The sequence below is a fragment of the Carassius gibelio genome, chromosome B7, assembly GCF_023724105.1.
Source record: "Carassius gibelio isolate Cgi1373 ecotype wild population from Czech Republic chromosome B7, carGib1.2-hapl.c, whole genome shotgun sequence".
Taxonomy (NCBI): domain Eukaryota; kingdom Metazoa; phylum Chordata; class Actinopteri; order Cypriniformes; family Cyprinidae; genus Carassius; species Carassius gibelio.
This window is the reverse complement of record NC_068402.1, coordinates 25658976-25675861: the sequence shown is the minus strand read 5'-3', so window position 1 is coordinate 25675861 and position 16886 is coordinate 25658976. Positions and strand designations below refer to the sequence as shown.

General features: G+C 38.4%; 1 protein-coding gene across 5 annotated transcripts in view; it reads left to right on the top strand.

The window, feature by feature from the left end:
- The first annotated feature begins 1679 nt into the window (after window positions 1–1679).
- LOC127961608 (TP53-binding protein 1-like) overlaps window positions 1680–16886 on the top strand; it is a 25428-nt gene continuing 10221 nt past the window's right edge. For 2 of the 5 annotated variants that reach the window (XM_052560803.1, XM_052560800.1), the window contains exons 1-19: window positions 3336–3498; window positions 4347–4552; window positions 4635–4716; window positions 4795–4876; window positions 4998–5059; window positions 5852–5968; window positions 6062–6116; window positions 6303–6451; window positions 6550–6676; window positions 7582–7670; window positions 7753–7952; window positions 8189–9401; window positions 9506–9622; window positions 9777–9977; window positions 10238–10304; window positions 10507–10590; window positions 14089–14380; window positions 14480–14539; window positions 14710–14859. In XM_052560803.1, the coding sequence (XP_052416763.1) occupies window positions 4373–4552; window positions 4635–4716; window positions 4795–4876; window positions 4998–5059; window positions 5852–5968; window positions 6062–6116; window positions 6303–6451; window positions 6550–6676; window positions 7582–7670; window positions 7753–7952; window positions 8189–9401; window positions 9506–9622; window positions 9777–9977; window positions 10238–10304; window positions 10507–10590; window positions 14089–14380; window positions 14480–14539; window positions 14710–14859 (3327 nt within the window). In that variant the 5' untranslated portion in view covers window positions 3336–3498; window positions 4347–4372. Of the gene's footprint in view, window positions 1811–3335; window positions 3499–3563; window positions 3583–4346; window positions 4553–4634; window positions 4717–4794; window positions 4877–4997; window positions 5060–5851; window positions 5969–6061; window positions 6117–6302; window positions 6452–6549; window positions 6677–7581; window positions 7671–7752; window positions 7953–8188; window positions 9402–9505; window positions 9623–9776; window positions 9978–10237; window positions 10305–10506; window positions 10591–14088; window positions 14381–14479; window positions 14540–14709; window positions 14860–16886 lie in introns of those variants that run through there. The other 3 variants (XM_052560801.1, XM_052560804.1, XM_052560802.1) reach the window with 3 other exon arrangements.

The window sequence follows — 16886 nt, the reverse complement described above, 5'->3', positions numbered from 1 at the left end:
GGCCTCCTATTGGTTATCGGCTGCAACAAACGCTTACATTTCACCATGACAACTCCGCCATCAATAACGTATTCTGAGACACCTGGGGGAAATAGTTGTTTACGCTCCGTCTGCAAATGACTTTTCATTATGCCAAGAAAATTGGATGCAATCCAGAATAAATGTATTCTCAAAAACGGATTTTCTCTTTTTACTGAAAGACAACTACAGCCAATATTGTATCTTATTATAATCATAGGCCTATATTTGTGATCGACAATCAATTAATCTTTTTATCTAATTTTTGATGACACACAAATATTTCGGAAAGTCTTTGTTCCTTTGTTTTTCTCATTTTAAACAGATGCACTAAAAAATGCCAATTCTCTCTTCTTAATGTCAGTGTGGGAAGATTAAGCTAAAGATTTGGGTTTTGTAAATCTCATAAATATGACATGTGGTTCAAAGATTATTCTCTATAAATTTTTTTTTTTTTTTAAAAGACCGACATATGAGATTTACTGATATGTGCAATGTCTTATGCACTGCAGATGAAATCTGATCTTTAAGCACATGGGTTGGGTTAGTATGGCTTTTACTGGCTGATATCTGATATATAACATTTCCACAGTGTCATGAGTCAGCATCCTTTAAGAGGTTTACTGCAAAGTCCTTATTGCAGCAAACATGAAGAGAAGGATTATATACTGCCCTCTGCTGTTTACTTCATAGCACAAACAATATTACATTATATTGTCTTCACAGATTTTATGCAAGGAAACATTTTATAAGAAAAATAAAAACAGTCCTATTCGAATTTACCCAGTCATATTTTAAAATACATATATTACATCATAGTTATATAAACTGGTGTTGCGCTTAGGATTATAAACATTAACCTTTTCCTGTAACAAGTGACATCTTGTCTCTGTTATTTACCATTAGTTGTTTAATTGCCATTATTTCTAAAAGCTGAATGACTGTCTGTTCTGGAAAATCTTCTCAGCTGGCTGCTAGAGTACTTAGAATTTGCTTGATATTATGTACATTTAGTACATTTCTGGTCTCACTTGTTTAGTTGTGTCACATTATATTATATTTATTTATTTTGGTTGACTGCTATGCAGTTATAATGTCAGCTGCCACCCAGCATGGCCACTTCTGATCCCCCTCCTACTTCTTTATTAGGCAGTGACAAGGTGTTTTGCTCCTCATTAAAGGCCCTAATGCTTCTACTGCACGGAAACCCTGTAGCCATATTTACTTTGAAAATGTAATGACCCTTAATGACATATTTCTAAATAATCATTTATTTATTTTTACTTCATACTACTTACAGGTTAATCTGAACATAATTTGGGTATTCTCATCTACTTGACAATTGTCAGTAAGGTGATCTGTGTGTTGTAATTTTTTTGGCAAAGAGTCATTATTCATATCCTTTCATTCACTTATCTACATATGGGGAAAAAAGAGCTTTATCCATTAAATGTAATAGCACTGTTAGTACAGGCTTTTTCATTTTTGTAAATCTGAAGCTTTCAAATGAAATCTAACAGACGCGTTTATAAACATAAAACAATGAAGAAGAAAAAAACGATAATTTGGCCCTTTAGTATTCCTATGGGTTTTGAAATATGTTCCTATTAATTACCATGCGCGCGCATATTAAAAGATGTCAAGGCACCGTCAAGTGACACCCATGTATCCCACACACACCCCATCATCATCACAGAGATAATCGCCTCGCACAACCTTTCCTTTTTCCTTTCTTCCTGCTTTCTTCCAGAAACAGACAAGCCTGCGGTTTAGCACAGGATCAGTTTTTCAGGTAATTGGCTCATTTTTGTAAGCTGTCGCCATCGCTGTGACTTGCATTTTGTGCTTCCATCGCGATATTTTGTGACCGATGGACGAAGTGATTTAATAATCTGTAGAAAACAATGGTTCCTCGTGTGAGCACATAGTGTCGGGAGGATAATAACGCGTCGCTGTATTCACTCGATGCCGAGACGCCAGGGAATGTTAGCTGTCATGTGCTTGATAAGAAACATGGCGTATGAGGGATATGTTAAAATATTATTTCGGAAATGCCAAAATGGCTGTAGTAAACACCCATCAATCGGTGCTATCGACATTGTGTCATCTCATATGTTTGCAGCCGCTAAACCAATGAAAAGCATGATGCAACACAACACACGAGGATGATCAACACAGAACTAAAGCAGGTTTATGGGTCAGTCCATGAAACTGATGCCTTTCCTGTTTGATAAGGACATTTCTGGAAGATTTCAAAAATTCTGTCAGACAAACACATTTTAAACTGCATTATGCCTTAACATAAATTAATACATTTGAAGATGTGCTGGGATGTAATTATGATGGGTAACTTAGCACACAAGCCTCGTGCTTCTTAGTCTCTGAAATAAATTATATTTCTACTGATAACTTTTCAGTGAGTTGTAACATATATGTGTGTATATGCATGTAAAACATAGCAAGGAGAAACTGAAAAGTAAAGAAAAAACCTAGGCCAAAATAGGCCTTTTCATTATGGAAATAAAAGGAAAAATAAATAAAGTGATCGCATTATATTGGATGTATTTTTAAAAGACATATAGCCTTTAGGAATATAGTAAAAGTGCAAATCAACATTGTGAACATTATATATATATATATATATATATATATATATATATATATATATATATATATATATATATATATATATATATAATGATATCACAAATGGCACCTGGTTGTATAGTGATTTTTTTGTATTTTTATTAATAATAAAAAAAAAACTAACTACAGATGACTAAAGAACCAGCTCCCATATCATTTTACCCTAAGTTTGTTGTAATTGTTATTAATGATAATACTAATAATGATCATATCAGCTTAAATATGTGGATCTTCCAGATCTAACAATATTAAATAGATGCAACACAACAAAAAAGATTATCTATATACATGACTTAGCTAACCACTGAGCTAACTTGCAATCAAACCTAGCCACTGCTTCATCTCAGCTGGGGCTCTGTTTTAGTCTTAGTGGGCGTGTTTTGATACAGGATCTGACTTTGTGATGCATCAGTGTCGGCTAGAGAAATGGCTGAAACAAGTTGACTCCTCAAGTCAAGAAACCCATTACTAATAATACTCTTACAGTTATAATTACGTTTTTTTCTTAATTTAATGGTTTTTGCATATGGGAAATGGTAAATAAAACACCAAAAGATCTATCGCGGCCTTTACACATCTGCGCCAAGTCTCGAGTACATAACCCCGCCTTCTCTCTCGGCCAATCAAAACACGTTTTCTCTTCGTTCGGTTGAGCCAGGGACGCTGGCGACCAATCAACGGCGAGTATTCCAGCAGGGGTTTTGCCGCGAAGTAAAATCTTTCGCTAAGGTTAGGCTGTGAAAGTGTGCAGAAGTTCTGTACGTGCAGTCACTGCACTGTAAAACACAACACATGTTCACTGAGATGGATTAACGCCTACCAGGGATCCAGCAAGTAAGATCGCTACTTTTTCCTCCGCTGTGTTTTACAGGAAGGGCAGCTTTCTTTTAAGGTTATAGCTGGAGTGTTTGCATCATGGTATGCGCAGTCTCTTCGTGACAAAGCTAATGCTTTTCGTGGGAAAATGCGCTGTGTAATTAATCCACGTGTTTGGCTATTTTAGTTTTAGCAAATCGTTCGTGCATTTCTTGTTTTTGTTTAGTTGTATAGATTTTACTTGTGTGATTATTTGCATTGCGTTTCCTTGTAACGTTAGTCTCGTCTCGTGCAGCCAAGCAGCAGGAAATCTCGCGATTAAAGATCGCCATTTGTATAAATGAAACTCATCTTTTTTATGTACAACTTTTTGGTAAACATGTTCTGTCCAAGATGCACAGGTTTTTGCTTTAATATCCAAAATGCTGTTGACTGACATGAGATAGCAGAATTTAATACTTTTTGCATCCATTCATTATTATATTCTTGTTAATCAGTGTAAAGATGCTTTGAAACAAGCTGTATTGTCTAAAAACACTGGCTTCACTAAAGTACAAACTAAAGTTGAAACTTCGAAATACTTGCAGAAAATCAATAAACACATGACCAACATTTCTCTTGACTTTGACAGAATTACTAATAATAATAAAAGTACAAATTATATGTTAAGTTTATACATAGATTTCAGCTTGTACACAAGGTGATTTATAATGCATAAACACAAAAACACTAACATCTAAACAAAACCCCTGCCAAACAAATTAACACATAACCTTATTTAGTTCACATTATGAAATCATGTACTTGGATACATTAGTTGGTTTCATCTGTGCTCTAACCCTCCTGTTTGATCTCTGTGCATGTAGACATCTGCTAACCCTGTCCCATCCTTATGGATCCTGGTGAGAGTGATCTTGATTCAAGTTTTCCTCAGACAGAAAACCCCTGCCTCATAGTAGAGGACTCGCAGCCTGACAGCGTGGCCCTGGAGGACGATCCTGACACCAGCTACCGTGCCCTTCTCGCCCGCCGCCTCTCTAACCTGCAGCCCACATCACAAAGCCCTGTGCTGGTGAGCCATCACAAGCCATAGCAGTGTTTGTGTGTGTTTTCTATAAAGAAAAAATGTATATTGAGTCATCATGCCTTTGCAGGAGCTAATTTCTTCTCCTGCTAAAAGTGGTTGTTTACAAAGTGACAGTCAGACTGAGAAGCGTGAAACTACAGCCCACTCAGGTGAGCACATTCACTTGTGAACTTATGAGATTTCACTTATTATTTGTTTATTGAAAAAGGGTTTTTGATTTGTCTCAGACAATTTGCAGTCCAACCTGTGTTCAGCAGCTACAGAGCATAGTCAAGTTTTTGAAGTTCACTCTTACCCCATCTCAAAAAGGTACTAAAAATATTGAGCTGCCTTGACACCTTCTATAATTTCCATGCAATATTTAATTTTACGAAAAATCTTTAATTGAGGTTTTTATCTGCTGTCTTTGTTTGTAATTGTGTTTGTGCAGAAGTGTTACAGAGCACATGGAGTCTGAGGCCAACTCCACCACACACTGTACAGAAACACATGGTAAGATTTTGAAACAATAGCGTTTTATTAGAATTGTTAGTGTACTACTGTAATGCTGAGCATGATTTCACCAAGTACAACATGTTCCTGGATCAACATCCCAATCAACCAATCAGAATTAAGAGATAACTTTCAAGAAATATCTGTTTTAGGCTTAAAACCAGGGTTAGGTGCTTCTAACTCTTGTTAATCAGATATCATTTCCCACTGATTTTAGGAATAAATTATGGGTAGGGTTGAGTTTATAATTTTGGATAATAATGTTGATCCAGGAACATGTCTTACTTGGCAAAATCACGGCTACCCTACTGTGATATTCATTCATATTTTAAATTAGCATTTATTTGATATTTTCAATTTTTCACTTTAATTTTAGTTTGTTTCAATAATTTAATTTGTGCTTTTGTTGTATTAATTAGTTTTGTATATTTTTTTCGGCATTCATTTTTTTAAATTATTGGATTTATTATTAATATAATTATTGAACAACTGTTCATTTAATTATTTAATTAACGTGTCTATTTCAGTTTTAGTAATTTTATTACTTTAAACTTATTATTTTTTAAAATATATATATATATATATATATATATATATATATATATATATATATATTATTTATTTTTTATTTTTTTATTTTTTTTTGCTTAATTTAAATTAGTTAACCGTAACAACACTAAAGTACTATGGCCATTCATTTCATATGGTGCTGCCTCCCAGAAGTGTTTTTTATTATAAAATACTTTATGAATAGAATGAATGAATGAATGTTTTGTGTTAATCTGACCACAGATGAGATGTCTCAGTTCGGTCTCTTGGAGCTGTCGGAGAGCCAGGGAGTCTTTGAGGAAGATGAGCAGGATGGAGCTCATGCAAATAAAACAAACAGTCAGAAACCAGCCAGCCAATGTAAGTTTACATTTTACTGCAAACTGTTGATCTGCTGCCTTTTAGTTTTCATCAAGTTTTTTTAAATTGGTTTCTGATCATTTTTTCTGTCAGGTGGATTGAAGAGTTCAGAAAGAACATCATCCAATCAAGATGGAACTTCTACAGGGCAAGAACCTTTTTCAAAAGCATTAAACATTGTGTGAAAATATCAACACGTCCAGTACTGAATCAGAGGCTTTAAATCAGTTTTCAGTCATTTCAACAATATTTTTTGATGCTATTGTACAGTTCTAAGTAATAATAGTTTGTCCATCGTTTAGTTTGACTTCTAATTTTCCTGGTGATATTGTAGGTCAGAGGTCAGTTCGAAGCCTCAGGATGGGGAAAGCAGGAAGCTCAGTATTCAGGCCCTACTGCACTCTCAGTTAACAGACAGTCAAGAAGATGAAGAAGATGTGCTTGTTTCCTCTCAGGATGACATGTTTGGAAAGGAGAGAAACGGTGTGTAGACCCATATTAGTCCACTTATTATCTGTTATTGTATAAATGTGTTTTTAGTTCAGTTTATTGTTGTTATAGAATCATGTTCACTGTGACAGGCACCAAGGCAGACAGCAGTGTTACAGAGCTTGACCGAGAACAGCTGCTGACATCCACACCTGCACATAGTCTGCGCTTGCTTCATCTGTCTGGACAGGGCACACTTGTACAGGAGAGTCTTTCACAGTAAGTGGTTATTCTCAGCATGATTTATTGATCATTTTGGAAGGTAAAATTTTAAACTGTTGTTTTATGGTTTGTGGGAAATAGGGCTGCACGATATTGGGAAAAAATGACATTGCGATATTTTTTTTTCTGCGATATATATTGCAATATGAAATCTAATAAAAAAAATTCTTACAAACAAAAATGGGGTGTGCACACTTCCATTCTCATTTTAAATGATTTAAACATCGACACCATCGTGTCAATTGATTAATATGTGCGAGGGAGAGAGAGCAAAACAACGCTCGTGTTGTTTGGAGATGGGAGCGTGCGGCTGGGGCTCGCGCTGTCTCTCTCTCTCTCTTGCGTGCGCGCTCTCTGCCCTGTTAAAACTTTCACTCTATGATGGTTAAGCTGTGCAATTATTCCGCGAATCACATTCGTCAAGGGCCGGGGAGCAGCTGGCCCTTACAGTTAATGAATAACGGATCAACTACGACAGCCTACATCGCACATCCTGCGATGTGACTATCGTGGATTAGTACATCGCGATATCAATGCTTAAATGACACATCGTGCAGCCCTAGTGGAAAATGTTGGTTCAAAAATTTAGTTGAACCAAGTCTAAATATCTGTTTCCTTGATGCACAAAAAGTATTCTTGTAGCTTCATAAAATTAAGGCTGAACTACTGATGTCACATGGACTATTTTAGCGATGTCCTTACTATCTTTCTGAGCCCTGAATGTGTCAGTTGCATTGCTGTTTATACAGGGACGGAAAGCTCTCGGATTTAATAAAAAAATATATCAGAATTTGTTTTCCGAAGATGAATGAAGGTCTTACGGGATTGGAACAACACTAGGGTAAACTAACCCTTTAACTGTGGCATTGGATAACTGCCTATTTTTTCTTTCACTTCTTTAGGCAATCTGTTGATTTTGTGGCTGCCACTCAGGACAATTTAAGCCAAACACCTTACATTGTCCCAAATTCACCCACAGAAAAAGAGCAGAGTAAGTGTGTTTCACTTACAGATTAGGCTTATGTGATGTAAAACAATGTTTTTCAGATGCATTCTTAAATTATTGAATTTAGATGATAATGAAGCTGCTGCATCCCCAATGGACACATCAGTGCCCCCTGAGGACCAGCCACCAGGGAGAGAAGAGGAGCCAATGGACATGGACCCCTGCCCCAAACCACAACCCACAGCCTCCACTCCAGTGTCTCAGAATTTCCCTGGATTTGTTCTAGAGAAGAGCCTCTCGGTCCCCAGCCAGCCTGAATTCTCACATGTAGGCATCAATTATTGAGAGTGCAAGATTTTACCATGCAGATTTTGGGCAAATGTTAACCAATAGAAAGCCTTTCCGTTTGAAAGTGACTTCTGTGTGAGCTGTGCTTTATATATTACTACACCACTGACAATAGAATTGCAGAATTCTTGCAGAAACCGTTCATAGCATTCCACTTAAACATATCTGAAACATCCTTTCGTTGACCATGTATTTTCCATGTTTTCTCAATGTAGGACGTGTTTATTTCCACTCCAAGTCTTGAACCTGTGAACAATAGTCAAGGGACTGAGAGCTCAAAGAAGCTGCCTCCTCAAAACAACCCATCAGCAACCGAGTCAGGATCGCCCGAGCGGACCGGCCCAACGGAGCAGCTAAAAAAGTCTTCAAGCAGCGGTTCACAGCCCTCTGAGGTGGCTGACAGCAGTTTTGTTCAGAAGACACAGTTGTTCATTGTGGAAGAGGATAGCCAAGCCACACAGATTGTGGAAGAGGAAGGAACTGTTGGTGCAGACAAGAGCAACTCAAACCCTAAAAAACCTGATGTTACGGACCCTGAGCCTGTTACAACATCAAATTCACAAAGCCTTTCCAGGGTGCCTGACTCAGAAAGTACCGAAAAAGCAGAAGACCGTAACCCCTCTCAAAAGATCTCACAGGGTGTTAATGTAGGGAACCAGAACATAAGCGCTTCTCCAGGTGCGACTCCATCCCAGCTGGTTGGTGCAGATTGTGTTTCAGACACCCCTATTGCACCACAAACAAGTAAAACCACAGTCACTGACTGTTCACAAGCCTCGCTCACAAGTCCTGTTCCCGTCCCCCAACAGTCTCTGTCTCAGTCAGTCTTACCCGTTTCATCCCAAAAGAACACCGAGAAGCAAAAAGAAAGTGTTAGTCAAAGCCAGAGACTCAGTCAGCCCATGGCACACAGCCACAGTGTTGTTACAGACAGTGTTAGAAACACTGAAGAGGAGGAGCTGATGGATGAAGGTGAGATTCAGAGAGAGATGACAGGTGATGACACTGGGATCAAGCTGGGCTTGTCTCAGAGCCAGGTGCTTTCTCCAGAACCCATGGAGGAGGAGAATGGAGAGGAGGAGAAGGAGACATCCCAGCGTGAACCCAGCAGAGACGACCACTCCTCCAGCAAAGAGGACAGCTTCAGTGTCATGGTGCTTGAAGAGAGCCAGAGGGTCTCTCAAGACAAAATGAAGGATGGAACGTCACAGCCATTTATAAGCTCCTCGCAACCTGTGAGGGGCTCTGTGCAGGGCAAACGTGAGGCCACGGCCAAGATCTCAGGGTCTCAGCCAGTGAGATCAACTGAGGTTTCGCCTGTACAGCTTGAGAGAGCTAAGTCCCAGAGCACACAGCCCAGTGATGCAGGACAGCACAAAAAAACCTCGGACAGTGCTGCCAACAAAAGTCTGAGCGACAGCTCTGGAGGTGGGATTAAGCCTCAAACAAGTGATCTTTTATCCCTGCTGATTATGTAACCGGTTTGCAGTAAATCCAACTAGCCGTTTTCTGTTTCTTTCTTTCCTGTTCAGAGCTTCCGTTTCACTTCACATTGCCCAAACAGGGCGAGCTGATCCGCCCAGAAGTTAGTGCAACTCCTCCACAGATTAGTCAGCTGAAAAAGACACCGAGACACAGCACTCCTATTGGTGGGTGTCCCTTTCCTTTCGTTGCATAACATATTTGTTTTCAAATATCAGTATGCTGAGATGAAACTGCACAGTGACCCTCCCTCTTAACCTTCCTGTCCTTGTTGTGGTGAACCACTTTTCTTTTTCTTCGTGCATTTTTTATGTTTTGCAGAGATGACCTCGTTCTCAGAGCCGTCAGAGGCCAGCGTTACCAGGGAGACGACAATGGCGGCCAGTGAGATTTCAGTAGAGGAGAGCAGAGAGGGTGACGAGCCAGCCGCGGTGGAGCAAGATGGGAAACTGAGTCTCAGGATGAAGCTGGTGACACCAGTGGAGGAGGGCAGCTCGGGATCAGAGCACTTCAGCCTGCAGAGTAAAAGCCGTTTTTGTTGTTCTTGATTTTGACACATTGCACCACATTTTCATGTATAACTGAAAATGTATAATTACAATACTATACTATTTAATTATTTATACTTCTATTATTATTACTTCAAACATGGTTATATACTGTGAGAAGTAATTAATTAAAAGAAGTGAGTAAATGAGTATTTAGTAAGTTAGTAAATATTAGTACTCTTTTTAAGTGGTCTAATGTTTAACCCATTAAGCTTGATTTTAATGCTTCCCCAGAACCACCATTAACAGAGGAGGAAAGATCTGTCTCCAAGGCTACCACTGTTACCATGGATGTAACCAGGTAACCTGCAGTGGTTGCTATGCAAAAGCTTATCTGGGGGATGGATGAATTTTTCAGCTGTCACTCAGACCTGCATTTGTAATACAGATCCTTAATAAGGATCTTTTTATTTTATTTTATACTGGACAGAACTGCAGATTTTAGTTTTCATTGTTGGGAAATCATGTGGTATATTATTTCTCTTTTACTGTCTGTTTCTTAGTCCTTCTGTGTTCAGTCGTGTTCGGGAGGCCCACAGGCAGGTCCAGGTGGAGGATGATGAAGAGTCCAGTGATCCTCCGCTCAGGTATCACACTCCTGTGAAATAAGAAACATGTCACACCACTAGCTGTTCATTAGAGATAAAAGTATATGTTTGTGCAAATCTATTTAAAAATAGTATCATGCTTGTTTGCTAGGTATCTTGAATTATATGTTCTCACGGGGCTTTACAATGAGCATTTGGTACTGAAAATTACTATGTGCAAAATTATTTGTATGCACCTGGTCAAAACATCATTACATCAGGATCAAAATCTTGTTGTTGTTATTAATCCCTAATGCGTGTTGTGTGCAGTGTAGAAAGCCCTGTTGATAATAATGTTGTGCTGAATTTAAGGCATAGTGCGTCAATGCGTATTGTAAAATACATATTTTGAAATTGGGAGTAGGGGGAGGGGGTCTCTCAGCATTTTGTGCTGTCAAATAAAAAAAAATGCTGTTCTTTTATGCGCAAGCAGTTAATGATCCTATGTTTTCAGTGCTGCTCTGTTTGCAATTAAAGCGATGGTTATGCAATTAAAATGGTCATTAATTACTCACCATCATGCCGTTTCAAACCCGTAAGACCTTTGTTCCTGTAATAACATATTATTGTTGCTCTTCTATTCCCCACCTTTTTTGAAACTCATCAATATGTACGAAGCTCATCGTTCTGAAAAATCAAGGTATATGCTGATTGGCCAGCGATCCAGTGCATTGTGATTGGCTGAATACCTCAAGCGTGTGACAGAAATGTTACTGCGTAAACATAAAACCATGTCTGCATTTGTGATCGGAGAAACGATAAACAACAAGCGCTACTCTACACTTCTCAAAAATCTGTGGCAAATCTTTTAAATATATATATAGCATGCACTAACAACTGAATGTCCTTGCAAAGTTGGAACTGCCCCACTTTATAGAAAAAGCCTTTGTACCACAGACGCATCATAGCTACTGGTTCAGGAAACAGTCCTCATACTCCGTAAAATGTGCTGCACACATCTGAATATTTTGGTTGAACTGTTCTGGAACAATGTTGTAAATACAACTTTAACCACTGATTTTTAGTTGTGTCCAAACGAAGTAGTTTCACTTTCAAAACAAAACACAGCATCTCCACAGCGGCGGCGGCAGCAACAATACAAAGTTACGACTCCTTTCTTAGTTAATCTTCCCACATAGCGACGTAGACATGTGGGGGCGTTAGAACGAGCCGTTTTAGCACAGCGTGTTTGAGCTCTATTGTTTAATGTTTAAAAATGAAAGAAACTAAGAAACTCAGTTTAGGGTTGGGCGATATTTTTTAAACACGATATGGATTTTGACATATCGTATATATCGATATATTGTTTATATTTAATTCTGATTCCACCACTTTGCTTGTTTGTCTTCTCTGTGCTTGTGCTCACCCCCGCCTCCTTGATTTTGTTCCCCCTCCCCTCACGTTGAACATGGTGTCGTCCGCAACCAGACCGGAGGCTGCAGAACTAGTCTAAAAAAAAGACAACTGGCTCCATTATATGGAGATGCCTTGGTTTTGGCAGATGTCTACTGTAGGGCCCTATGATTGCCACGATGCAAAAATTGCGGAGGGAATCGCGGAATCCAGTCAATAACACAGAATTTACAGTTTAACATGGAATATCACAGAATTTGTCACATTTTTTATTAATTAATCAAAAGTAGGTCATTGCACTCACATCAAACTGCGATATGGACTAATATCTGTAAATATTAAGCCAGAAAAGTCTATTTAAATATGAATCCTGCATGTTCTGTCTGTCTGTGTTAATAAATGGCGCAGAAGCGCGTCTTCGTCACACGCAAGTGTGCGTGATGCTCCAGTGATTTCTGCGTCTGTCTTCTCACTAAATGAGGATGTGAACACATGAGGAACTGCACTGAGAGTCACTTCACGTTTGATTCAAGTAAAACTAGCATCATATCACATCTTAGACAGTAGTATCACATACACAGCAACGGTAAACCCATAACTAGCGGGAACCCCGTCAAAATAAAAGTCTGGTTTAGTTTAAAGACAATCTATTACTATTGTTCATCAGATTGTACATAGCTTACTACTACTATTCAAATGAAACGAACATAATTTAAGGAAAAATCACACAACATTTCTTCCATGTTTTATATTTAGTAGTAAATCTCCTTTGTTTACCAAAAAATAAAGTTTGCTTAATTTTCAATAATTAAAAGATAAGTTAAATGAATGTTTTATGCCTCAATTTGATAACCAGAAAAATGTGAATACACAGAATCTCAGAGGGGGAAAAAATTTCACATAATGTTATTTTAAGATTTTTTTTTTGTTAACAAATTCATAGTTTTTGGGGGGTTATTTTTCCTGTAAAATATATTTCCTGTATATCATATATCATATATATATCATATATTTTTTGCTCCATATCGCCCAGCCCTATTTCAATTTGCTATTGTTAGTGAATGTAGTCATAAGGTGATCAGTGCTGCTTTTGGAGGGGCATGAGTGCTTCTAAACAACAAGCGTGAAGCCCCGTCGTGAGTAACTAGACTGCATAAGAATAGTCCTGGGCACCACTGACCTTCAATTCATTATTTTTTTTATTTATTTTTTTTTTTTTTTGAGGTTATAAATAGAGTTCCCTCTGTGTTGGATATCTTTAGAAACCTAAAGTAGGTTTGATAGTGCCACTCCTGCTTGGTCAGGTTTGTAAAGAGCCATACAGTGGAGCATGACCCATTTCCACAGCTCAAGGTTGGGATGTTTTTGGTTTTGTGTTGGTCTTCTCTTTGTCGTGGGTTCCTCAAGGTGTTCTTCTGGTGATCCTGGTAGGGCTGAAATAAACCAAAATCCCAATAGAGCCTTCAAATGTAAAGACTGTGATTTAATTAAATAAATATATATACTGTGTCTTTCAGAAGAAGGCGTGGCACTCTTTTTTTTCATGCATAAGTGACTCTTGATCTTGTGCCTTAAGTGTGTCAGAGCGGATTGGTTCACAGTAAATGCTGCCCCTCACAGACTAATTTCTGAGTTTGGGTTGCTTATAGCATAAAAATGAATCTTCCCAAACTTTCTTTTTTTTGCATTGTTGTGTTTATTTTGATAGGACAGAAAGTTTTTGACAGCGTAGTGGAAGAGAGAGAAGGGGATGTCATTGGAAAAGGTCCATGAGCCAGGACTTGATCTCATGACAGCCGAAGTACAATGGTGCTATATGTCAGCACACTGCCCATGAGGCTATCGATGATGTTTAATGTTTAAAAATGAAGAAATTAAAACAGCCATAAATCACAAATATTTGGGACAATTTGTGCAATCCCTCCAAAACAAACCACCACTTTAAGTAACATTTTATCAGAAAAACCGCCATTTAGATTTTTGTCTTTAAATCCTGCAACCCTATTTTGTGTGCAAGTGGCTTCACAAGTCAAAAATAAGTTAACAAAGTTATTAAGCATGGTCATGTGCACTGTACTAAACATGTACTCATTAGTCTTTCTAAAATCCTGCCTGTATGTGTTTGTCTCTCCACTTCTCCAACAGGCAAGAAAGCCAGCTGTTCAGGCCCCCCAACACGAATGACTCAGGGCTGTCTCCCAACTGCCCAAAAGAAACCGTGGACAGCAGAGCCTCAGGCCGAATCACTGAAGCTGTACCTCTGCATCCTGCTGGTGCGGGAGCAAACTCTGAACCTCTGGTCAGTAGTCTGTTCTCTCCTGCCAAAGAACAAGAGGTTCCCAGCACTTCTGACAAACCACGGACACCTGTCCGACAGAGAGCCGTGTCACAGCAGACTAGTGTGGATATTAGCTCGACCACCAGCCCACACAGCAAAGTAAGAAAGTGTTGGTTATTTAGGATACATTTAATGATAAAGTGTTTTAACCGGTGCCATGTGTTATATTTTTTCTTTTTGTCTCTTTCGGTTTGTCAGAGAGCTGTATCTCAGCAGACTAGTTTTGATCTGTCTGGACCGCATAACCTGTCTGGAAGGGTAAACAATTTCATTAAGTGTTCATAATGACTTTTTTGTAAATATGTTAGCAAGCACAAAGAATGAGGAAAAATCCTGCACCATGACAGATTGCAAGAAGTTATTTATGATTAAATATAAAGGGCTGTAACCTTTTAGATGTATCTTCAAGTTTTGTCTTACTCTTAAAGGGAGAACCAAGCACACCAACCAGAACCCATCCTGCCCCATCATTGCGCAGACATGTTCGCACCATCCAGGAAGTCCGAACAACGGTCACTCGGATCATTACAGATGTCTACTATGAAGATGGCAGAGAGGTTGACCGCAAGGTTACCCATGTAAGAAGTGTTGCCTTGGCTTAAACGCCATGATTTTTGTTCATGTTGCTCTATTTATAATGACATCTTGTGACAATTAATAGCTTTGATTCAGGCATGAATATTTTAATCCTTTGACCAAAAGTGTCTGATAACTGGGACATTACTAGGTAGCAGTGTTGGATAATGCATCACAAGTAACAAAAGTTACATAATCAGATTACTTTTTGAAGTAATTAGTAAAATAACAGATTACTTTTCATTTACAAGAAAATATAATATTTTTCAAAAATGGAACACCAGTTACTTTTGTTTTCCCATTTATTGACTGACAGCTCTCCTGTGCCCGTGTTAAGAGAAATCAGGAGAAAGTGCAGATGTGTGTATTGTGTAAACATGATGGTTACTGTTCTAGAGTAAATGCTCAGGCTTGTTCATTAGTCATCTCTGCATGAGGCTTATTCATTACATTTTGGTTGTGAAAGGGCTTTTTACATTTGCCAAAAACAGAAGTTTCTTAGGGTGCTTTCACATCTCTAGTTCGATTCATTTGGTCCGAACCAAGGTCAAACAATTATACATTGTAGCATTCTTCAGCTTTTTTGGTTCCTTTTCACACCACACTGATTGCTTTGGTTGAAACGAACCAAAATGCAGTCACATGACAACATCTACATCACTCATTGGCCATGACGTATTTCCTAAACTGCTTTTCGATTGGTCAGAATTTACGTGCGGGAAAATTCCAACATAAGAGGAAAAGCCAGCAAACAACACGGATACAACACAACTATGGAGAGACGACTCCGTGGGCTGGTTTTGTCCCTGGCCATAATCTATTACATTGTTTGTATACACCACAATATGCAAAAAATTAATTTCTATAATGAAGCGCGGATGCGGCTTGAAAACAACGTTCTAATGAACTGCAAACGGCGAACGGGAATCGCTCGTAACTGCAAGCAGAGGCGTGCATTAATTCTTAACTCTGACATGCTCCATGGTCATCTGATCAAATTTCTATGAGGCTCTGCACCTCCTCACTACTCCAAGTTTGTCCACGAGCTGCCATGCTAAAGTGAAAACTGTCAACAAACACTTCCTCATCCCATAATGCACAACGCAGCTGACTACGGCAGCTGGTTTAGTCCAAAAATGATCAGTACTTTTTGTAGTTTGGTCTGTTCGAGGTTCATTCTCACCACAAACGAACCTCTCCAGAGTTCGTTTGATAGCGTACCGAGACCACCTCTTCAAGCAGGTCTCGGTACGCTTGTTTGGTCCACTTTTGGTGCAATTGCTGCTTTCTCACCTGCCCAAATGAACCGCACCAAACGGGGAAATGAACTCTGGTACGATTCAAACTAACTAAATGAGGCAGGTGTGAAAGCACCCTTATATTAAAAACCAGCAAACCCAGCCAAGATATTAACATAGTAAAGCCAAAGTAACATGAACTAACATAATTACTTTTTCAGAGAGTAACAAAATATTGTAATGTATTTCTTTTAAATTCAACTTTCCCCAACACTGCTAGATATTATTTTGGTGGCCCCATAAGGTGACCAGGTGCCGGATTCACATAAATTGACCAGATTCAAGAAATTTAAATTGTAAGAAGTTAGTAAGGATGTTTTTAAGTCCAATTCTTGAAATATTCTCAAATATTTCTTTTAAATGTAAAAAAAAAAAAAATAAATCCCCGTGAAGAAAATGTCAGGGTTTGGTACAACATCCCAATGATTTCATTAAACTTTTGGGGATTTAAGACAAGTTGGAGGTTATCCTTAATTTTATAGGTCATTTACAGTGCTTTTTAAGAATTTGTTCTTTTCAGGAATTCTCATTTCTCTTGAATACTCCACTTTAGTAAGCTATTGATATGGCTGGAATCTTAGTTTTTCTGTGAGGGGAAATGACTTTAAAAGTATTTTAGATGTGCCATTTATTTCCTTAGGTGTAAATGGTTTTTAATGTGGAAAATATGAAGGGGCACCTTCAATGGTTTTAAGGACAGTTTAAGCTGATAATCAAACCTCTGCTGTATC